The sequence below is a fragment of the Carlito syrichta genome, unplaced genomic scaffold (assembly GCF_000164805.1).
Source record: "Carlito syrichta isolate Samal-C Ts95f unplaced genomic scaffold, Tarsius_syrichta-2.0.1 Scaffold118011, whole genome shotgun sequence".
NCBI lineage: Eukaryota > Metazoa > Chordata > Mammalia > Primates > Tarsiidae > Carlito > Carlito syrichta.
This window is the reverse complement of record NW_007062107.1, coordinates 10,487-33,918: the sequence shown is the minus strand read 5'-3', so window position 1 is coordinate 33,918 and position 23,432 is coordinate 10,487. Positions and strand designations below refer to the sequence as shown.

At 44.7% G+C, this 23,432-nt stretch overlaps 3 protein-coding genes across 7 annotated transcripts in view; 1 reads left to right on the top strand and 2 right to left on the bottom strand.

The window, feature by feature from the left end:
• The window catches only part of ATAT1 (alpha tubulin acetyltransferase 1), a 12,213-nt gene extending 7,454 nt beyond the window's left edge, over positions 1 to 4,759 (bottom strand). Inside the window, 6 exon segments of the mRNA XM_021707462.1 lie at positions 3,536 to 3,637; positions 3,828 to 3,941; positions 4,060 to 4,120; positions 4,245 to 4,336; positions 4,448 to 4,508; positions 4,689 to 4,759. Of these exon segments, the coding sequence (XP_021563137.1) occupies positions 3,536 to 3,637; positions 3,828 to 3,941; positions 4,060 to 4,120; positions 4,245 to 4,336; positions 4,448 to 4,508; positions 4,689 to 4,759 (501 nt within the window).
• Positions 1 to 12,507, bottom strand: part of MRPS18B (mitochondrial ribosomal protein S18B) — a 38,454-nt gene extending 25,947 nt beyond the window's left edge. Inside the window, exons 1-8 of one of the 4 annotated variants that reach the window (XR_002481364.1) lie at positions 12,275 to 12,507; positions 10,684 to 10,792; positions 10,478 to 10,575; positions 10,299 to 10,367; positions 8,932 to 8,998; positions 6,717 to 6,776; positions 5,824 to 6,142; positions 1,893 to 1,898 (exon numbers count right to left, since the gene is read on the bottom strand). Coding sequence is in view for 2 of the 4 variants with exons in the window: in XM_008047874.2 (XP_008046065.1) it covers positions 5,889 to 6,142; positions 6,717 to 6,776; positions 8,932 to 8,998; positions 10,299 to 10,367; positions 10,478 to 10,575; positions 10,684 to 10,792; positions 12,275 to 12,352 (735 nt within the window). In the remaining 2 variants the exon portion in view is untranslated. Of the gene's footprint in view, positions 1 to 1,892; positions 1,899 to 5,569; positions 6,143 to 6,716; positions 6,777 to 8,931; positions 8,999 to 10,298; positions 10,368 to 10,477; positions 10,576 to 10,683; positions 10,793 to 12,274 lie in introns of those variants that run through there. The other 3 variants (XR_002481365.1, XM_008047874.2, XM_008047875.1) reach the window with 3 other exon arrangements.
• Positions 12,508 to 12,910: 403 nt separating this feature from the next.
• Positions 12,911 to 23,432, top strand: part of PPP1R10 (protein phosphatase 1 regulatory subunit 10) — an 18,278-nt gene continuing 7,756 nt past the window's right edge. The window contains exons 1-7 of one of the 2 annotated variants that reach the window (XM_021707456.1): positions 12,972 to 12,994; positions 13,227 to 13,745; positions 15,648 to 15,708; positions 19,992 to 20,109; positions 20,738 to 20,824; positions 20,988 to 21,123; positions 21,581 to 21,632. In XM_021707456.1, coding sequence (XP_021563131.1) covers positions 20,003 to 20,109; positions 20,738 to 20,824; positions 20,988 to 21,123; positions 21,581 to 21,632 — 382 coding nt within the window. In that variant the 5' untranslated portion in view covers positions 12,972 to 12,994; positions 13,227 to 13,745; positions 15,648 to 15,708; positions 19,992 to 20,002. Of the gene's footprint in view, positions 12,995 to 13,226; positions 13,746 to 15,647; positions 15,709 to 19,991; positions 20,110 to 20,737; positions 20,825 to 20,987; positions 21,124 to 21,580; positions 21,633 to 23,432 lie in introns of both variants that reach the window. The other variant, XM_021707455.1, reaches the window with a different exon arrangement.

Below are 23,432 nucleotides of genomic sequence, written 5' to 3'. Positions count from 1 at the left end.
GGTGGCTGGGAGCGGCCACTGCACTCCAGTCTGGGCGACAGAGTGAGACTTCAACTTAAAAAAAAAAAAAGAAGAGAAGGCCAGGTGTGGTGGTTCAAGCTTGTAATCCCAGCACTTTGGGAGGCCAAAGCGAGAGACCTGTCTGGGCCTAGGGGTTCGAGACTAGCCTGGGCAACTTGGTGAGACCTCATCTCTACAGTAAATCAACAGTAGGATGGGCATAGTGGCTCATGCCTGTAATACCAGCACTTTGGGATGTAGAGGTGAGAGGATTGCCTGAGTCTAGGGCTCCGAGACCAGTCTGAGCAACTTGGTGAGATCTCATCTCTATAATAAGTTAAAAAATTAGCCGGGCGTGGTGGCGCATGCCTATAGTTCCTGCTACTTGGAAGGCTGAGGCGGAAGGATTGCCTGAGCCTAACAGGTCAAGGCTGTGGAGTGAGACTCCAGCTTAAAAAAAAAAAAGGCAAAAAGACAATACATAGAATGGGAGAAAATATTTCCAAATCATATATCTTAGATATATCTGTTATATCTAAGCTATCTGAGAAACTCTTACAATTCAACAAAGAATACTGTATTTTTTTTTTTTGGGGTCGGAATCTCACTCTATCGCCCAGGCTGGAGTGAAGTGGCACGGTCACAACCGCCACAGCCTTGACCTGCTGGGCTCAGGCGGTCCTTCTGCCTCAGCCTTCCAAGTAGCTGGAACTACAGGTACCTGCCACCACTCCCATCTAATTTTTTTGACTTATTGTAGAGATGAAATCTCACCAAGTTGCCCAGACTGGTCTCAGAGCCCTAGACTCAGGCAATCCTCTCACCTCCACGTCCCCAAGTGTTGGTATTACAGGCATGAGCCACTATGCCCATCCTACTGTACAATTTAAGAATGGGTAAATGGCTGGGCGCCATGGTTCATGCCTATAATCCAGCACTTTGGGAGGTCAAGGTGAGAGGATTGCCTGAGTCCACGGGTTTAAGACCAACCTGGGCAATTTGGTGAGACCTCATCTCTATAATAAGTCAAAAAAATTAGCTGGTTGTGGTGGCACACATCTATAGTTCCAGCTACTTGGAAGGCTGAGGTGGAAGGATCGCCTGAGCCCAGCAGGTCGAGGATGTGGTGGCCATGAGTGGGCCACTGCACTCCAGCCTGGGTGACAGAGTGAGACTCCAACTCAAAAAATAAATAAATAAATAAATAAAGCTACACTCTACAAACTGTTGTGACCACAGAAGCCTAATCAACATCCTGCAGCCTCAGAACAATAAGACCTCGTCTCTACAACAAATCAAATATTAGCCAGGCGTGGTAGCATGTATGTGTAGTTTTAGCTTGCAGCCACTGCAACCTCAACCTGCTGGGCTCAGGTGATCCTTCCGCCTCAACCTTCCAAGTAGCTGGAACTACAGAATCATGCCACCACACCCAGCTAGTTTTTTATTTATTATAGAGACAAGGTCTCCCTATGTTGCTCAGGCTGGTCTCAAACTCCTGAGCTCAGGCAGTCCTCTTGCCTCTGCCTCCCAAAGTGCTGGAATTACAGGCTTGAGCTACCATGTCTGACCTCTGCTGCTTCTTAATAGACAAATGTACTGTGGAAGACCCTGCCCATCTCTTGCCTTGACCTTGCTGTAATGTCCAGTAACCCACCCTCATCTTCCCTCAATAAGTGTATGGCCAACACTACTCCAGTCATATAATACTGCACATAGTGCCCTGAAAGATGGTTTAACAACTCTGCCTTTGCTCATGCTGGTTCCTCTACATGAAATGCATTTGAGCCCACGCCCTTTTGTCCACCTGATAAACATTATTAGCCTTTTAAGATTAGACATAAATCAAGCCTTTCTTTACCCAACTCCCAGTCCAAGGTAGCATTCACCACCATGCCCTTATGCCTTCTATATAATCACATCTATCAAATCATTTTATGATGGATTAATTGTCCATTCTCCTATCTAAGGCTAACTTTCCAACCAAATCCCAACCCTCCCTGCCCATTCAATGACATCACTTCGCAATTCTTCTCACTTTCTTTCACAACATCAAATTTTATCTCTCCTGAATCGTTCTTATGCTATTAGTTCTCCCATCTTAAAAGGATCAATCCTCTTGATCTACTTTCCCCTCTAGGTCTTGCTCTATTTTTGTTCCCCTTAAAGCAGCATTTATGAGTGCCCCTTCTTACTATGTCCAGATCTACCTTCTTAGTCGCTAGACAAACTCCAGGCTTTTACCCACCACTACACCAAAGCTGCTCATCAAGATCACCAATGGCCTAAGTCAGCTAAATCCAACAGTCACTTCTCAGACCCTGTAGCTCACTGATCAGTAAGTAGTAAGTGACCCAGTAAACCATTCCTTTTTCCTTGAAACACTTTCTTCAATGACCTTCCAGGTTACTTTAAAAAAAAAAATAGCTCGGTGCAGTGGTTCATGCCTGTAATCCCAGTACTTTAGAGGTGGAGGCAAGAGGATTGCCTGAGTCCAGGGGTTCAAGACCAGCCCGGGCAACTTGGCGAGACCGCGTCTGTACAATAAATAAAAAAGTTAGGCTGGGCTTGGTGGCTCAGTCTGTAATCCCAGCACTTTGGGAGGCTGAGGCGAGTGGATTACCTGAAGCTGCGGGTTCGAGACCCGCGGGGGCAACTTGGTGAGACCTCGTCTCTACAATAAATTTAAAAAAAAAATTAGCCGGGCGTGGTAGCACAGGCCTGTAGTTCTGGCTACTTGGAAAGCTGAGGTGGTTGGATCGCCGGAGCCCAGCAAGTCGAGGCTGCAGTGCCAGGAGCGTGCCCCTGCACTCCAGTCTGGGCGACGAGTGAGACTCCAACTCAAAAAAAAAAAAATTAGCAGATGGCACGCATCTGTAGTTCCAGCTACTTGGAAGGCTGAGGTGGAAGGATCAACTGAGCCCAGGAGGTCGAGGCTGTGAGTGTGCCACTGCATTCGAGTCTGGGTGACAAAGTAAGACTCCAACTCAAAAATAAATTTTTTTTTTTAAAATAGAGATGAGGTCAGGTGTGGTGGCTCAAGCCTGTAATTCCAGCACTTTGGGAGGCCAAGGCGAAAGGATTGCCTGAGCCTAGGGATTTGAGACCAGCCTGGGCAACTTGGTGAGGCCTCATCTCTACAATAAATAAGTAAATATTAGCTGGGCGTAGTGGCGCATTCCTGTAGTTCCAGCTACTTGGAAGACTGAGGTGGAAGGATTTCCTAAGCCCAGCAGATTGAGGCTGTGGTGGCCATGAGTGTGCTACTACACTCCAGCCTAGGCAACAAAGTGAGACTCCAACTCAAAAAAAAGAATCAAAATAGATGAGAGAGAAATGACTACAGGATAGAAATGGTATCACGAAAAAAAAGATTTGTTGTATAAAATGAAACCTATCTTGGAAGTCACTTTTTTGCCCCCAATAATAAATACATCCATTGCATAGAGACACTCAAGAAAAAGAAAGAAAAGCATTTAAAAAAATAAATTCAGTGGGAATGCACAGTGGGGATCTACCCTCCGAAATTTCTGACCTGTGGGACTGTGGTCTCCAGGTTATAGTGCTTATTCAGGAATTTCAGCAGCTTCTGGGAGGGTCGGTCAATGGCCAGTTGATGTGGTTCAACTCGCTCCTTCTGCAGGGAACAGGGGACTCAGGGTAAAGCAAAGTATAGGGGAAGCATGCCAACAGGAACCCAGGAGTCTGGAAAGGGAATTGGAGGACATAGGAACATGGCAGGTGGGAGGCAGGGCCTCTGGAAGCACTCAGGGCAGAAGAGCCTTTGGTCTCTAATTTGGATGGACCAGTGAGGAGATAAGTGATACCTGCAACATATACTGGAAGAGTTCTCGCCCATGGCCATGGCGTTGCAGAGATTCATGGATATAAAAGTCCAGGATGCAAAGTGGTTCTACCTCATTATGAGCCTCACGATCATCCTAAGAGGTAAATAACAAATATCTTTTAGGACCCAGGCATTTTTGCTGGCCCCTAACTCCAGCATTTTTGTTCTCAGGCACCAAGGCATGCGAACTCCCAGCTTCCAGTAATACTCACCAGTACAAAGAGCTTCTTGTATCCAACTTTGAGGAAACCAATAATGGCTCCTTTTCCAGCCCTGTAGGATAGGGAAAATAATGAATAAGCTAGTGGCAGCTATCTGGAAGAGGCAGTCAAAGATGCAGGAAGGGCTGAGGGAAGGATGGAATTAAGTATGGGATGGAAGAGCATTCGGCACTCACGGTCGGGCAGAATTGTCTTTGAGAATATAAATAACATGGCGGTTACTCTGCATCCTTGATGCACTGGTGATAGGAGCAGAAAGATGTTGGGCCTGCCAGGAAGATGAACACAGACTTTCTGCAAGTCCCTCCAAAGGACCCAGGCCTCCCTTACCATCTCCACAGAGGTCCCCACTTTGGTCCATCGAAAGACTCCCCAGTACCTTGGCAGAAGCCTTCCCCAGTTCATCTACAATGGTCATAATTTGCTGCTGCAGATCAACACTATAGAAAGAAAAGAGTAAAGAGTCAGATACTGAAAGAGAGGGTCCTGGGCAGTCCCTCCTGGGAGCCTGGGCCCCAATTCCAACCCAGGTTCAATAATCAAGGCTTTCTGTCTTTGCCTGGGAGTCTTACAATCTGATCCCCCAATTCATCCCTCTGAAACCCAAACTTTTGTCACACCGTTCAAAGTGGTACACTCCCTCTTCCCTTAAGGTTATTGTGGGGAAGCAGGAAGTACCGGTCAATCACATCCTTTGGCTGGGACCACATATTGGGCCCAGGGGTGAAAGGTCACAAATCCAAGCGCTGATCAACCCCACTAGGCCTAGGTCAGAGGTCACCCAAAGGGCAGCCCAGGACATCAAAAGGAGCGGCTACTAGTCGGTGAAAAGGGGGCGTGGTGCCTTGACCAGGTTTGAAGAGGAACCGGGAAAGAAGGGCCTTGGGGTAGGTTTGAGATGTCACCGGGCTGGCGTTGTGGTTCCGGGTCGGCGGGCTGGAGGCCGCAGGTGCTGGTCCAGCACCGTGATCCGCTCCGGGAGCAGCGCGTCCACATCGAAAGGGAACTCCATGGCCCATTGTGCACGGCCAGACCCGCCCCGCACGACGTCACTTCCGCCACTCCCCTCGCAGTCCCGCCCCTCGGAGTCTTGATTTCCAGGAGCCCCGCCTGAAGACCCTGCCCCTAGCGTCCTGGCAGTCAGCCGAGGAACCTTGTTCTTGCCAAATGAGCTGTCCCCTTAGCAACGCCACTCTCTCCCATCCCTGCCTCCCACGATAGTGGGTACCATGGCAACGTAGTTTTCCTTTGCCCAGCGTCTCACTCTCCAAGTTTATAGTCCCTCAGTGAACAGCTGGCCATGGTTTAACACTGCAAGTAGGGCACAGGACTCACAAAGGCCATCATGACAGAATGACACAACTGCCCAACCCCAGCTGCCGATCCCAGGAGTCACTCCTTTCCCCACAAGACCACTCCATTTCTGGAAAGAACAAACCCCACTTGGCCTGCTCCCACCCCGCCCATGACATTTATTTGAACCAGCCCAAAGCAAGCCAGAGACAAGAGAGAGAGAGCGCTTTATTGTGGAAAAGCTGAGTTGGCAGAAGTCGGAAATAGTAACATGTTTAGCCCGTCTATTTACAATCTATAGCGGTTGGGTTTCCTATACACATGTGTAACTGCCTTCCTTCAGCTTCAGATTTATCCTCTTCAACCTTCATTTACTTCCTGGGTCTGCCATTGGCCACAAAAGACAAAACTCTTCTGGGTGACATCACATCACATAAACCTATGCATTATCTCCTAGCACACTGGCTCCCTTCCCAGTCTACGGCTCCTACAGAGCACTGTGGGGGCCAGTCTGCTCAGTGGAGGCTTCAGCTCGTGCTGTGGGGGGGCACCTCAGGCATTGACTCAGGTGGGGGGCCACTCTCTTCTTGGAGATGACCCTGATAGAGCCGGCGAAGTCGAGATAGTTCTCTCTCTGGTGGCTGTTTCCAACTGTACCATGGATACCAGGGATCGCCTGAAACCAGGGTGGGGGCTGGTGGAGTAGCACTCACAGCTCCATGAGAGGTACTGAAGTCAAGGTCCCGGGGCTCAACCTGGGGAATGTGGTAACTGAGGAGACCTAAGAGATTAAAAAAAAAAAAAAAAAAAGAAAGAAAGAAAGTAGAGAGGGGAGTGAAGAGGGTAATTTAGATTAAGACAGACCATAACAAAAACATTTATAAATGGAGAGACCAGAGCCACTGGGTACATTTATGCATGTTGTATCCTGCACAAAAGCAAATGGCTAAGGGTTAAGTGTGGGCTAACATACTGCTTGGGTTCTTGCCTGCAAAGCTGTGCAGTTCTGCACTAGGGCTGTGAAGCTGCATTTGTCCTAGCAGTTACTAGCTTGCACAATGGTGTCATGTAGCCTAGGACCAGAAACTTTTATACAAGGATCTTCCTATAATCTTGCTATGACATTGGGACCAGCGGTTGCAAAATAAAAGGGAAAGAGGGAAGACAAAAAATAAGGGGACGGGGCAATGGTAAGAGATTCAGAAAGGACAAGCGACAATGGAATGTAGAAAAAGATTCTCAGGAAGATCAAGTTGGGTACGTTCTTGGACAGATGTATTTATATCCATCCTCCAGCCTCAAGTAACCTTTCTATGCCTAACAAAACTGCCTTGTACCCCTTTTTTTATGCTCACCATGATCTCTGGCTTTCTGGATGGCCTGGGTCAACTTCTTGTGCTGCTTCATACAGACCCCTGTGGGGAGAAAAATAACTAAATACTTATTCTTTAAGGCAAAGTAAATAAAAGAACCTAAGTGTTTCTAAATGGTGACACAGGGCTGGATTTGGAAGACCTGGCTTTTCTGTTTTTTTTTGAGTTGGAGTCTCACTTTGTTGCCCAGGCTGGAGTGCTGTGACATACCCATGGCCACCCCAGCGTCGACCTGCTGGACTCTGGTGATCCTTCCGCCTCAAGTCTTCCAAGTAGCTGGAACCACCACTGCAGGGTACCATGGCCGGCTAATTTTTTATTTATTGCAGAGACGAGGTCTCGCCAAGTTGCCTGGGCTGGTCCTGAACCCACAGGCTCAGGCAATCCACTAGCCTCGGCCTCCCAAAGTGTTAGGATTACAGTCTGAGCCACCGAGCCCAGCCCTGGCTTTTCTTAATGACCCCATTTGTCTGATCCTTCCATGGATCTTGGTTTCCCTATCTGCCCAATAACAGGAAAGTTCTTCCTCATTCTATGAGCTGAGTTCAGATCTGGGAAAGGCAATTTGAGAGACTAACAATAACAGTCCCATCAGCCTTTTACAGCTTGATTATTAAAAACTCTGACAAACTAAACCAGGCACGGTGGTTCATGCCTGTAATTCCAACAGGCAAGAGAACTGCTTGAGCCCAGGAGTTCAAGACCAGGCTGGGCAACATAGTAAGAGCTCGTCTCTACAAAAAATAAAATAAAAATTAGCTGGGCATGGTGGTGCGTGGCTATAATCCCAGGTACTCAGGAGGCTGAGGTGGTAGGATCATATGAGCCAAGGAGGTTGAGGCTGTGGTAAGCTGTGATCGTGCTGCTGCAGTCTAGCCTGGGTAAATGAGACCCTGACTCTAATAATAATAATGATAATAATAATAACAAAAAGTCTGACAAACTGAGCACTAATCATACAGCCACGTCCAGTAATGGTGGACCTGAATTATTCTTTGCACATGTATCTTGCTTCAGAGCAGGCGTTGGCAAATTTTTTCTGCCTAGAACCATATAGTAAATATTTTAGGCTCTGCAGGTCTTGTGGTCTCTCTCAGGTACTTAACTCTGCCACTGTAGCCTGGAGGAAGTTGTAGATAATATGAAAACAAACAGACATGGCAGTGGGCCAGACTTGGCCTGTGGCTATAGTTGGGGAATAGAAATAATCCTGAGCCAGGTTCCATGGCTCAGCCTGTAATCCCAGCACTTTGGGAGGCCGAGGTGAGGTAGATTGCCTGAGCCTGCAGGTTCGAGATCAGCCTGGGCAACTTGGCGAGACCTTGCCTCTACAACAAAAAACAGAAAATAGACGGGCGTGGTAGCGTGTGTCTGTAGTTCCAGCTACTCAGAAGGCTGAGGCAGAAGGATCGCTGGAGTCCAGAAGGTAGATACTGGGGTGGCCGTGAGCCTGCATGCCACCCACTATACTCCAGCCTGGGCAGAGGAGTGAGACTCCAACTCAAAAAGAAATAATCCTGAATTGTTAAATCTACAAGTTCAAGTTTGGAAAATCTAATTGAATTGACAACAGTACAAAAGAACTTATGTGAGAATTTTTAAGGAAAGCCTTTTGTAAAATTCTGGAGACCCTATAAAAAGGAAAAATAATCACTACCGTTTATCTTTTAAGAACTACATCTAGAGCCGGGCTTGGTGGTTCAGCCTGTAATCCCGTGCTTTGGGAGGCCGAGGTGAGTGGATTGCCTGAGCCTGCGGGTTTGAGACCCGCCTGGGCAACTTGGCGAGACCTCATCTCTACAATAAATCGAAAAATTAGCCGGGCGTGGTATTGCGCGCCTATAATTCCAGCTACTTGGAAGGCTGAGACAGAACGATCGCCGGAGCCCAGCAGGTCGAGGCTGCGGTGGCCGGGAGCGTGCCACTGCACTCCAGTCTGGGCGACAGAGTAAGACTTCAACTCAAAAAAAAAAAACAAAAGAACTACATCTAGATAGATTGCTTATAGAAGTACTTGCCTTTTTCTTTTGTTCACGGTAATTGTTTCAGCATGTGGGTACTCTCAGTAAGCCAAGGTCAGCCAGACCTTTGATGCCATAAGTAGGAGCCACTGAACAAATATCTGTTGTCCAATTGCAAAAACAAGGAGTGCTGCAAGGAAAAGCTATTTTAGTGGTGACGGGGATGAAGGGCTAACCTGTGTATGGAGCATGGAAGATGATGCCTGTGTGAGCGCAAACAAACTGTTCCAAGAGCTTCACGTTCTGTGGGGGAGAGTCATAGAAACACATGAGATGACAGGGAGGGAGAACAGCAAGATCATTGAAGACTGAAGGTGCATCAGAATCCCCACACCTACACAGACAACCTTCACCCCTCTACATCTCTCTTGATGCTATCCTCCTTCATGTTCTGCTTTGGCCTCATCGATTCACTGAACATTTTTTTTTTTTTTGAGTTGAAGTCTCACTCTGTTGCCCAGGCTGGAGTGCAACGGCACACTCTCGGCCACCACAGCCTCGATCTGCTGGGTTCAGGCAATCCTTCCATCTCAGCCTTCCAAGTAGCTGGAGCCACAGGCGCATGCCACCATGCCTGGCTAATTTTTTGATTTATTGTAGAGACGAGGTCTCGCCAAGTTGCCCAGGTTGGTCTCAAACCCTTGGGCTTAGGCAATCCTCTCGCCTTTTCCTCCCAAAGTGCTGGGATTACAGATGTGAACCACCACTCCCGGCTGGAACACAGTCTTAAAAACTCCAGCAAACTTTTCTCCTTTTCTGGCCTTTCAACCATTTCACACACATGTTCTATATTCTGTCACTGTACTCACATAGAAATCTATTCTGTAGGGATTATGTTCTACAGTCAACCTTCATGCAAAAAACTGGGAATGGTCATTGGAAATCCCAGAAATCACCCAGAAAATGACATTGCAATATGTGTGTATAAGCAATTTTATATATATAATAGCATGCTGAATACATATTCTAAGTATAATTTTATAGTTTTAATTATATAAAACTCTTAGCAAATTAATCACAAGAAACTAGACTCTTGAGGAAAAAGCAGGTACATTTGCAAAGCAGAACGCAGACAGAATCACCTATACTACTCAAATTGTAATCTCCTTTGGTTATAGAACTGGTTATAAGCTTTTTTTTTTTTTTAAATAACCAGTCATGAATAGCTGAAACTAGGAAGTTATATATGGGACTCCACTATAACTTGTATCGGAAGGGTCCTTAGAGCAGTCAGACACATCCATCAGCTGAAAGATAACTAAATGCCCTCTTACTTCTCTGATGACCATACTTTTTCTCTAATACCTTCACTGCAAACTCAGAACACCTTCCTGTTATCATTTTTTATAATATTTTCAAGTTACTTAAGGAGCAAGTCCCATCCTGGACTCGCTGGAGGAAGGAATGTTTTGATAATGCCAGAAATAGTTACAACAAAATGGACTGTAAGAGCTCCAGGATATAAAGTATGAGGCACTTCTGCATTGCGAAGGGGCTCTAAATCTTTATTCTCCTTACCCTAAAAAGAAAAGAGACTCCTTACCCTAAAGTCGACATGCAACTTGTGATCCCGGCAGATGGGGCAGGGATTCCCAGCAATTTTACTTTTACGCTGTAGAGAGAAGAAACTGGCAGTTGATGTTCAAAACCCTGTCGGAAAGTGTTACTGCCACTGTCACTATGGCCTCCATCCCACTCTATATTCCACCCTCAGGAACTCACAATACATGTCTTTCGAGTCCGCTGTGGGGGTATACCACCCTTGTGGTTGCGGCGGTAGTCAGCCCAGACAGGGCGAGAACCATAGCGGTCCTGGTATTCTGAAATAAAAGACCACACAAGTTATTCCTGGGCGGAAGTGTTAAGGGGTGTCTCGCTCCACTTATCTCAAATCCTATGGAACCCTTCCTTTCCCCATTTAGAGGTACCTTCTGATTCCAAATATTTCCAGGGCTCATTCTTATAAGGTGAAATGGGAACTAGGGGCAAAGAATCTTTCTCAGGGGAAGCTTTGTTGCAAAGAGCCTGGAGGGGAACCTATAAAGAAGAAAAAATAATGAATTCAAAGAAAGGACTCAGATTATTTTGCTTATCACACTTTAGGGAGAGAGAGAAATTCATACTCATTGTGTTAATGGACTATAACAGGAACATACATACAGAAGAAAAAATTTTGTTGGAATTAAACTGATACAAATCAGCAACCACTCTCCTTATCCCCCATCCTGAAAGAGAAACTAATGTTAGGGGATAACTAGGATAGATGTCTGGAAAACAATCTTATTTGAGAAGATAATTTAATAAGCTGGCTTATCAATGTGCCAACCTGCATGCAGAAATAAATAAACACCTAGTGCATAATAAGAAGTACCATGCTTTTTGGAAATGAATAGGGTCTGGTGGAAGGAAAAAGAATGATGTCTAGCTTCTTGGAATATGTGTGGGGGAGGGGATGCAACAGGCGAGTCTACAAACCAATACAATCTTGAGTCACTGAGTTGCCCAGTTTTATAAAAAGTGGAAGGTCAACATTCCATAGGACAGAACAAACTTGAGTCCTAACGCTAGGTTTAAAGTTACCAGAGCTATTATTAATTCTGTGGTGATCTTTGTCTCCACTCTTCAGTCCCACTTTAGGGAGTGGCAGCTGGGTAAGCCATCCTATCTCACCTTGCCCCACCAAGAAACTGCCCTGCCCTACCAAGAACCTCCAAGGAGGTGAGTACATGCAGCTAGAGGGAAACCTCAATTCAAGGACAGAGTTATATTCTCAGAATTCCGATAAGAAACTGACATAAAGGCTGGGACGATAGCATGCAATCTCAACACTTTAGGAGGCGGAGGTGGGAGGATCACCTGAGTTCAGGAATTCAAGACCAGCCTGGGCAACATAGTGAGACCTCGTCTCTAAAAAAGCATTGAAAAATTATCTGGGTGTGGTGGTGCACACCTGCAGTCCCAATTACTCGGGAGGCTTAGGTGGGAGGATCACTTGAGACCAGGACTGTGGTGAGCTGTGATCGTACCATTGTACTCCAGCCAAGGCGATGGACTCCCTGACACGAAAAAAAAAAAGAAAGAAACTGATATAGTAAAATAAAAACAGCTGAGAAACTGTTCTCTAGGTCGTGAAATGTATCCTGACTTTACTGGGGAGATAGCAGGGCTGATAGAAATTAGGGTCTCTCAATCCAGAAACACTCTCGGGACATCACAGATTTAGACACTACTTGAGTAGCTAGGAGCTGGTTGTGCAAGACTGGAAGAGGCAACGGGCAATTTTGCTGAAACAATATTTTGGAAAGAGGATGACATATAACGCTGGCTCTCAGCCCTTGCCTCGGGATTAGAAAATGCGCGCAGTATGAGGGAAGGAATTGCAGGAAGTAAAGCGTTGTCTAGACGGCCAAGGTTTATGCACTGGGAGGATCTCTGCGCGTGAATTCCCGGCAGTGGACCGACGACCTACAAAAGGTATAACTAACTTTGGGCTGTACAAACTGTCCTTCGAAGAGTTACCTGAACTCCGTAGGCACTTCGGAAGGACGAGATGACAGGAAGTCGCCTCAACAGCGTGTTTAATACGGAGGCCGCCATGTTGACCTACGCCAAGCGCATAAATGGCCGAAAAGGCAACTGCGCATGCTCTAGGAAACAGATTAGGGTAGGGCCAAGGAGCCCGCAATGCGGAAGGCGGTTGCGCATTTGCGTCAGGACGGAAGCGTCGAAGAGGGGGGTTTGGGGGAGAAGCTAATTTCAACTGCGTCACAATCGAATTAGACCCCAAAATTGCCTTTTTTCTGGACCAGTCACTACAACTCCTAGATCCCATCCATCGAGTTTACGTTTTAAGCAATTTTGAGTGGGATTTTGACCGGGATCCTCCTAGTGCGCATGCGCCATTGCGTTTCTACCAACCCAAGGGGAGAAATGTCCTCGAGGGCGGAAGTGGTGGGAGCGGAGGAAAGGGAGGTGCTAGGCGCTCTGGTCACGCGCCGGCGACGACGGGGGCAGGAAGGAGGCGGAAGAGAGAGCCGAGGCAAGGGGCCGAGCGAAGGCGGAGGAGGGGTAGCCAATCATCTGACGATTTGTCTTTAGGGTCGACCAATGAGTTCACGCCTCGCGCACAATGTCTCGCGACAAGGGCGTTTCACTAGCACGTTTGGGCGCGTTGGGCGGCGTCCGGGTATAAAAGATTCCACCCGAGCGGGCAGCCGCCATTCTGGGGTTCGTTTAGAGGTAAGTTTGGGGATTTTGCTGGTTAGTGGGCTAAGTTTTTCTGTAAGCGTTGGACTGGGAAGCAAGATAGGAGTGGAGTCCGTTGAGAGCCGCGACTTAAATAAATAAAGTGGCTGTGTTCAGGATGGGACGTGAGGGTGTGTTTTGGGACAACTAAGATGGTAATTTGGGGCGTTCTAAAAGCAACCCGTATTTGATTGCATCTTTCTCCCTTGTGTTCCTTTTATCCCAGGTTTGAATTTTCTCGGAGAAAGACAGGTCGGCCACGAGGAAAACAGAAACAAGCTGCAGCAACATCTAAGCCCTTGAAAGGATCCTGAGGGGGGAAAGGGAAAACAGCAGCCACCAGCCCAACCACTTGTGTCTTCTGCCCCTTCCCACCTATCTTGCCCACCCCACCAGCCCACGCTGCTTGGGACTTGAAATCTGTGGCCGAAGGACCGTCACCACATAACTTCAAAAACAATCAACCACCCTCCCTTCCCAAACCCACCCAAATTCACTCATCCAGCGTTTACTTTTTTGAATCCACTCAGAACTTTTTTCTACGACCCCCCTCCCTAAATGGAGTTGGGTGGGGGGGGAAATGAATACTGAGTTGGCCTTTATTTTTTAAGAGACTTTTTGATCCAATGAGGCCCCCCAAATAATTGAGTTTTGGGTCCTGGTTGGTTGTTCTGTTTTTTTTCCTCCAAAATTTTACCCCCTCCCCCCTGAGCCCGAGGTGCTGACGTCGCAAAAAAATTGGATAGTAAGTGTCGAATTTTCAAAAACCAGCCTTGCAACAAGAACTCAACGTTTCCCGTTGTGAAACCAAAAATAATGAGAGGAAGAAATGAGACCATAGAACAAATATAGAACTGGAGAAGGACCAATCCGGTCACTTGATCTCCATTAAAAAGGGCCTTTGGGTCTAAACAGTCTTGTTCTCTCTCCCCTGCCACCTATCTCTTCCCTGCCCTGCTGCAGGCAAGGAGAGGGTGGAGGGAGGGCCAGCAAGTGAGGATTTTGATGGTTAACCCTTGGTAATCCAGCCAATTTCCAGACTGCCAAAGCCATAAGTGTTTGCTTTTTATAAGGAGGAATGGTTACCTTCCTCTGGTTAGCAGTCTTCAAAAGGGTTAATGAGCTCACATACAAAAGATGGTGGATCTTGTGGCCCAGAAGTCCCACTTCTTTGTGTGTGAGACAAGCAGGGCGCCTTTCAATTTGCCAGATAAATAAGCAATCTGTACATAAAGATTGCAGGGTAAGGAGATGGGCGGAGAGTAATAATAGCTGGCTATGACTTTTTAAGTGATTGTTAAAATCCTCTCAATTTTAATGTAATTTGCTTGGGGTATTTGTGTGGTTAAAATAGGTGGCAATCTAAGAATAAAGATTGCAAGACACAATTTAGGGCAAAATATAATATTAGTGACTACATACAAGATAATGGGGAGGTAAAGAATGTCTTGTAATTGTTGCAGATTGCATAGGTTATTTAAAAGCAAAAAAGTGATTAACATTTTTAACTTGATATTTCTTGGTGGGAGGATACAGTTAAATAGAGGGTGGAAAGGTTGGGAAATGTGGAATTTAGGAATATAATTTTAAAAGCCATTTAGTGCAATTGAATGCTAGCTTTCTAAAAGATTTGTGTCGTTAAAAGGAATTTTTTTCTTCCCTGCTTCAATATGGCGACTTTCCTTGTCCTTTTGTCTTCCAAGCGGCGTTGCAGGTTGTGTCTTGACCCATTTTTCTCCTGTCCTCCCACCTCAACCCTATTTGTTGAGAGAGGTCCAAGTCCTCCCCCTTTACGTCTGTAGGGAGAATGGGGGTGGTCGATTGTAGCAGGTTGAACCTCAGTTGCAAATTCAGTTCTTCCCTGCAGAAAATTGTTATTTTTAATATTTTAATTGATTTTATTTTCACTACGTTCTTACTGATCCAAGTAGATCAAAGGTTATTTAGGATGGGGGGGTGGCTTTTCGTTTTTAAAGATTTTTTTTTATAATGTAATCCTAGCTACCGGCAGAACCGGGTGGCTTTTTAAAAGTTTGAGTCCTCTTCTCCATTACAAAATGGCGTCCCTCCTTCTTTGTTGTTTTTCTCCTCCTTTTGCCATCCAGAGCTTAGGGCTGCCCTAGAAACTTGGCCAAGGGGGAGGAGCAGCACTGAAAGGTGATGTAATCAGCTTTCTTCCTCCTCTCTCCACCCTCTTGAAACTCCACCCCTGAACGGATGCCTTCTGGACTCCCTGTGTGCATTGCTGCTTGGGAGGAGACAAGAGAAGACATTTCCTTATTTTCTTTATATAAAATCTTTTAAACAGCCTTTATCTCAAAGGGATAAAAGCTTATAGGAACTAGGTGTCAAGGCTGTCCATCTCCTTGTCTAGCCCTAGTTTTTATGTTTAACAAGTCAGCTAGTTGCTTTTAATTTCACTTCACTCATCACAACTGCTTGGAATTTTTCCTCTGCTTCAATTGCCAGGGGTGAAAAAAAACAGGCAAACTTCAACTACTTGAAGAATGGGAGGCTCTTGGGTGTGAGAGCGCGTGTGTATGTATATGTGTTGGGAGAAAGGAGATGGGAAAGACACAAGGACATGTGAGAGTAACCTGGAGACAAACTGGGCCCAGTGACACTGAAATGTGCCATTTCTGCTCAGGAACCAGTCTTTGGGCTTCACCTGCAATTGGTCGTTTGGTGTAATGAGAATCTGGGGAAAGGTGGGTACGTGTAGGCTTCTGATTCTAAATCGCCCTTCTTCCCACCTCGGTTTGGGGACAAACTGTATTCAGTGCTGTATCACGTTCTCCACTTGCTTAGTTCCTGTACATTGGTACTAGGATGAGAAGTGAATCTTTAGGAAAGGAGGCGGCATTTGTAAACTCAAGGCAGGGGGAATCAAGCTACGGTTTCTGGTAAGCAAAACCTTTCTGGTATTACATTTCACAACCTTCATTTCTTTTTTCCAAAGAGCCACTTTTTTTGAATTTCTTTTTCCTTCCCTTCTAAAAGTCTTGGAAAGCATTAATGAAAAATATAACGTCCTCTTTATTTTCCAACTTGTGCAGTGATGTGGCAATTGGTGCATGTTCAAAAGTCATGCCCTGTCTGAGGGTGGTGGGTGTTCGATTCCTTTCTTTTCTTTCTTCCCTCAGCTTTTTCAAAGTCAAGTCTTTATCAAACTCTCCATATAATTTTCATTTTTAAAAGTCATTGAAGCGTGGAGACTCTAGAATTGATAAGCTATCTTGTATATCTGTCCTGTGGTGACTTGGGTGAGACTTAGGACTAGTTTTCTGTGGGGTACAGATTCTCAAATTATTAAACTTCTGGATTGGATGGGAGGGACTCTTCCACATGTCTGTTGACCACAAGTTTTTTTTTTGTTTTTTTTTTTTTATCTTTTAAGCAGTTTGCCATGTGCCTCTGCAGCATATCTTCCTTGGGAGCTGAACATTCTACCCACTGGGGTTCCTGATCTCTAGTGAGCAGGGGATTAATAAAGAAGATCTTCCTTAACATGGGAGATGGGAAACAAGGTCTCCTAGGGAAAACAAGTCCATCTAGAGAACCTTGAAGAACCTGATTCTTGTAGTCTGTGGCCAGAGTTCTATTCTGGGATCTTACCTATGGGTGGGGGGTGGTATGTGATTTTGCTTCCTTATTGAAAAACAAGCTTTTGGGAAGTTAAGTACCAGGTGTTCAAAATGACTTTGATGGGTGAGGGCTTATTACTTGGGAGAACTATAGGACCTTGTGAATCACCTGAGAGACAATTCAGTCCACTATTGAGTCACATTAGGAGATGACTAAAACACCAAGGAAAGGAAGGGGAACATAAAGGTACAAATCATTTTCATTTCCAGAAGTGCTAAGGCCTCTAAATCAAGGTAAACTGGGGACTCCTTTCTTTTCCTAGGTGATAGTTGTGATCATTTTTAAAAGAGCTCTGGCTTGCATAGAATTTTTGTCCCGAACCAATTCAGTCCAACTTCGTTGGTGATGGGTGTGGAATAACAACCACACAGGATATTTTTTCACCCTATTGAATAACATTCAAATAAAGTTCATTTTGGAGCCAGAAGTCGATGTCACAGACTTTTAATTTTATCTCTGGTCAGAACAAAAAATTAACCCAGTGCCTTGTGCCAGTAGCACATGGCTCGGCTGGCAACATCCTCCGTAAGGAAAGTATAGCTTAGGACAAAGTGGAGGTAGGCTAGGAGGTTGGTTGCTTCCCTTCTTCCCACCCCTTCTGTATGCTCCACCTTCAAGACAATTAGCAGCTCATTAAAAAACATTCATACCTTGGATTATTTATGTTTGCAGAAAGCTTTGTGAAACTTTCATTCCAGGCTCCAGATCATGAATAGGTAAAGTGACACTTGGTCACAGCCCCTGCCTTCCCTGGTCAACTCACTTGTCTACTGTAGGCTGGTACCAGGAATATTAGACTTTTTGTTCCTTTTCACTTGAGTGCCTTGGAACTTCTTTCAAAATGGACTGTCTTCAAAGTAACAAAACTAGGTTGTAAGACACTTGGAGTACTTAATTTTAAATGAGTAAAAATCTGCCTGAAGGATAGCCATCATGAGAAAACCCTCTTCCATTTTATCACATGATTGGTGCTCAGACAAAATTATATTTCCAAAAATATAAAGTGTAGGAAGTGAACATATTTGCTTTGTCTCCTAGCTCCCCTTGACTGTTAGTGTCTTCTGTCCTTGTTTATATGAATGGGAATTAGTGTGTCCCTGGGTCCTATTCCCAGCAGAATTTAGCTTTGTAATCTTTGGTTCACTTTTCTAAGGCTGGTTATTCTCTCTCGTCTCCAGTCTTAAGTGAAAGGAACATCTGAGTTCAGGTGATAGATAGTTTTTGTTTCTGGAGGAAGTAGGGGCAGCAGGCTTCTTGGCCTTGCTTGTAGTTGAATATGCAAAGGAGAGCTCTCCAAGGCTATGTATATTCAGTTCTGGGTTTGAATCAATGGCATTGGCTATGTTAGAGGATACTGGTTTGAAGCTATGCTTAAATTCAAGACTTTTTGTCCAATTGCACATATTTTGCTTTGGGATCTAATGGTTGATTGTGAGAATGTATGTGTGTGTGTATAGACTTTAAAAGATTTCTTAGTCTATTGATTGCTTATGAAATGTATTATTTGGACCCATTCGTTGCCTTTTCAGTCTCCAACAGATGGGAAATCTGTTTTGTATATATCCCTTTCTCATATCTATATCTTTATAGTTTCTATATGTCACTTTATAGTGTCTTACACATGGAAAAAACTCCTTTATCCCTGTGTCTGTCTCTGCGTGGGAATCAGTACACTTCAATAGATTTGGCCTATGGACTTCTAATCTTTTCCGGTATTCTACTTGAATGTTTTTTGTGTGACTTCAGGTTCTACTTGTCCACGTGGCGGTTCCAGGGCAGCAATGACAGCCTAGTTGACCTAGATTTGCTCACCTGTCAGCATTTCTTGCCTCATCTCCCTGTGTTCAGTCCACAGGTTATGATCTCCAGAACTAAGATTGCACTATCATGCCTTCCTTTCCAGGCTGCCTCCTCCCTGCTTCTTGCCTAGGTTGTTAAGACCTATGCATTTATAAGTTTATTGACTTTTTTGTTGGTAGGACTAAAAAGATGAGATTGTTGTGCTTCTTTTTTGTTTTGTCTGAGAACAATAGAGCTAATTTGCATTATCTTATAAGAAACCTGCTTTCTGCACAAAATATAGTCATCTTTGTAAAATGTTGATTTTTTTTTTCCACCCTTGTACTGAGATTGTGTCCGTTATTTCCATCCTGGATGTAGGATGTGGGAGGTGATTTTGACCTTCTTTCCTACCCAGTGTTAGCCTTATTTCCCAAATGTCGGTACCAGTTTCTTTTTTGGTTCTCAGAAGTCAGTGTTTAGAGGCAGTGCGGATAAAAATCCCAGTCAGAACCCCATTTATCCTAAATTATCTCTCTGGAACTTTGGTTCTAGCCTGGAAATTGTTTCGTACATCTCTGTCCCTTCCATAAAAGGTGTTTAGCTTTAATTATAATTCCTTTTCCTACCTGGTCCAAAGTAACTGCTTAAAATGTAATGGTGTTTTTCCAGCCTTTAGCTTTACTTGTTCCATTCTTGTTGGTTCCATGGTTTTTAGTTTTAGGCTTTTCTTGGGAATCTTGGACAGTGTGATTTTTGGGAGGAGTAGAGAGTCAGATTTGCATTGTTGATTTTGAAACCACAAACCAAGCTTCCCTTTAACTTGGAAACAGTAAAAACTTGTGCAGTCCTTGGTTAATGAGTGACATTCTGTTCAAGACTTAATTTCCTTTGCATCCCTTTATCTCCATTTCTGGGAGCTTCCCCCAGATCCCCTGGGAGAGAGGGTTTCTGTTTTCCAAGTTTTGTTTTGTTCTCTATCACTTACCACCTCAGCTAATGCCTATCCTGCCACTTGTGATTATGACTGTTATGGGGTAAGATAAAAAGGAATCAATTCTTATAAGACATTTAACCCCAAACCTCAAGATTGACTCAGTTCTTATCAAGCTACAGGCTTTTTTTCCCTCCAAACCAAGATTAACAGTAATGAAGGGAGACAGGCTTTAACAACAGGCAAAAATGCCCTGGAGAGTTGAGCATCTTGTTAGGAAAACTTGGACTCTTAGCTCTAGAACAATATGGTGAAGTTCATCTAATGAAGTTCAGCTGTCCTAGGAAGGATGTTACTGGGAGGAAAGGACAGATGTACTGTTCCCGTCCTCCAATCTAGTTGCTTTCCTGTTCAGTCTTGTATGCTTGCCATGTTTAATTTGCCAGTGCTATTTTCTCAGTAGTGACAATGGTCTGTTGGTTTTTTGTATCTAGAAAATAGCGCAGTTGAATGTAGTTGAATAATTAGTCACTACAATTTGTCAGATATAGAGATGGGATTTATTAGAGGGCATACTAGAACAGTCTTTGCCACCCATTTATTCTGTGGGTTTGTTTTGTCCTCTCATCTTAGAAACCACGATCATGGGTTCGGGTCCCATAGACCCCAAAGAGCTTCTCAAGGGCCTGGATAGCTTCCTTAACCGAGATGGGGAAGTCAAGAGTGTGGATGGGATTTCCAAGATCTTCAGGTGAGTCTGTACCCATCTTTGGGTTCATTGTGAGTTGAAACAGGAATGATCCTGGAGAGGAAAAGGGAGTCGGTGGAATAGGAGTCAGATCCAGCCATTTTAGGATAAGTGATAGGAAAAGGTGATCCCTCTGCTGCTGTTTGTAATGGAAGCTGAAGATTGGATATCCACAATCCCAAAGGAGTCGTACATTGGAATGAGAGCAGGGAAACCTGGTGACAGAATTCTTAGTTCTGTTCGGTTTGTGTGCCACCTACCCAAAATGTTACTTTCCTTCAGGGATTCTCAAGTTTTCCAGGGGAAAGCAAATAACTCAGTCTTGAAAAGACTATGGAATAGTTGTTGAGGGCTGACCTCTTCACCAGGAGGTGGAATGAAATGTAGAATGTGTGTTAGGGAAGTCCCTTCTCCAAATTGGAGACTTCAGTGTCTCTTCAGTTGTCTTCTGTTCTCCCAAGGGTTACCATGTCACTCTGGATACATCCCCTCCTCAAAGAAGCCTATATGACTCCCCCACTCTGGAGCAGAGTCCCAAATTGTCAGGGATTTGTAGGTGTTCCACAAATTAGAGGAGCTTCTGCTAAAAGAAGAGACTGGCCACTTTCTAACCCTGACTCATTTCCTGCAGTCTGATGAAAGAAGCACGAAAGATGGTGAGCCGATGCACTTACTTGAACATTCTCCTGCAGACCCGTTCTCCAGAAATACTAGTCAAGTAAGTGGGGATCTGGGTGGTTGGAATGGGAAGATTAGTTAGAAGATGGGGGAGGTGAGGCATGGAGTTCCTGGGTCCTTGATGAGGGACTAGGAATGCGCGATGTGGTACTTTAAAAAAGCCCAGAAAGAACACCAGGAATAATCCTCCTACCTGCCTACAGGTTTATTGATGTTGGTGGCTACAAACTTCTTAACAATTGGCTGACATACTCAAAGACAACCAACAACATTCCCCTCCTGCAGCAAATTCTACTGACCCTGCAGCACCTACCACTCACTGTGGACCATCTCAAGCAGGTACCTTTAGTATTTACAACCCTGGTTCTTCCTTTTTGGTTTAACCTAACAGATGAAAAACTCACACTGATTGATGTGGCTACAGTCTTGGGCCTATCGGGTAGAATGGTGGTGGGGGGGGGAACGGAATTTGGAATCAGAAGACTCAGTTTGAATTTATCTCCTTTAATAGTTGTGTGGCTTGAGACACTTCATATATCTGAGCCTTGGTTTTTTTCATCTATATAATGGGTATAATTTCACCTACCTAACTGGGTTGTTTACAGGGCTAAGTAAGAATGTGTCTATAAAGGTTTTATGAAAGATAAAGTGTTAGTCACTGTTAAGGGACTACTAAGAGATTGTTAGGGAGAGGGCCCCCCCCAAAAAAGAGATTGTGAGTGAGTTCGTAGGGTTGTTAGCTCTGCGTGAACTTATTTGCCTCTTGGCATTTATCTGCTGTCCTCATCTCTCATAGAACAACACAGCCAAACTTGTGAAGCAACTGAGCAAGTCAAGTGAGGATGAAGGTAGGGTGCCATTTATTCCTTTCTGTCATGGACTTTTCTCCAAATTTACCTTCATTTCTCTCCCTATCCTTGAATTGTCCCTTTACTCCTTGCTTCCTCTCTTTTTTTTTAACAACAGGGTCTCAGTCTGTCACCCAAGTTGAAGAGTAGTGGTGCAATCATAGCTCACTGCAGCCTTAAACTCTTGGGCTCAAGCAATCTTCTTGTCTCAGCATCCCGAGTAGCTAGCACTACAGACATATACCATCATACCCAGCTAATTTTAAAATTATTTTGTTGAGAGGGGATCTCACTAAGTTGTCTAGGCTGGTCTGAAAGTCCTGGCCTCAAGTCACCCTTCCGCCTCAGCTTCCTAATCTCAGAATATGTTTAGTAATAATTTGTAGTACAGCATATGATACAGAGGATCTTATTAAATCATTTCCCATTTTGTTTCTTCACTATTGGGTATGTTGTTCCCTGTTTCCAACTGGCTTAATTGTGCGGACCTCTTTGAATATGGATTTAATTACTATAATATCTTTAGGTATTGAAATTTGTATATACCTTGCTGACTGTAGTAATGTCTCACTAGACCACAGTATGAGTTGCTCCAAAAGCATTTTAGGATATCCCTGCATCGGGGATGCACTGAGGTTCATGGCTTAGATACAGAAATTGCTAGTTTTATGACTATTTTGAAAAGTTATCTGGGTGTGGTCACATGTGCCTGTAGTTCCAGCTACTTGGAAGGCTGGGGCAGAAGGATCGCCTAAGCCTAGCAGGTCGACGCTGCGGTGGCTGTGAGCATGCCACTGCACTCCAGCCTAGGTGACAAGAGTGAGACTCTAACTCAAAAAGTTATGTTTTGGTGTTTTATGATGATCTTATTAAATGATAAATTAATTATTAATGAGTCTGTAAATGGAAAATCAGGCAAAAAGAGAGGTGCCACAGATAAAAAGATGTTATTTGCCAATATGAAAGGTAAGAGCTACAAAGGAATTTTTTCATACATTCAGAAACAAATTATGTTCTTGTTTTCATATCTATAAAGAGAGATTAAATATCTTCATATTTTTGTAACAGTTACATGAGTTATGTGTAAAGCAACTAATGTGGTGTTTTACCGTGGCTCTGTATTAAATGTTAAGTCTTTTTACTCCCTCATGTTGTGATGATATCAGAGTTAAAAGTCATCTGAATAGACACCTCTGTCATTGTTTTTTGTTGTTGTTGTTGTTTATTTAGTAGGAGTCTCCCTCTGTCACCCAGGCTGGTGTGCAGTGGCGTGCTCATGGTCAACATAGTCTTGACCTGCAGGGCTCAGGTGATCTTTCTACCTTAGCCTTCCAGGTAGCTGGAACTACAGCTGCATGACACCATGCCTGGCTTTGTTTTTTTTTTTTTAGTTGGAGTCTTACTGTTTTCCAGGCTGGAGTGCAGTGGCATGCTCATAGTCACTGCAGCCTCGAACTGCTGGGCTTAGGTGATCCTTCTGCCTCAGCCTTCAAAGTAGCTGGAACCACAGGCATGTGCCACCACGACTGACTAAGTTTTGTGATTTATCATAGAGATAAGGTCTCACCATGTTGCTCAGACTGATCTCGAACCCTTGAGCTCAGGCAGTCCTCTCACTTCCACCTCCCAGAGTGCTGGGATTACAGGCATGAATCACCACGCCCAGCCATTGTTTCATTTTTTTTTTTGAATTGGAGTCTCATTCTGTCACCCAGACTGGAGTGCAGTGGCCGCTCCCGGCCACTGCAGTCTCAACCTGCTGGGCTCCAGTGATCCTTCTGCCTCAGCCTTCCAAGTAGC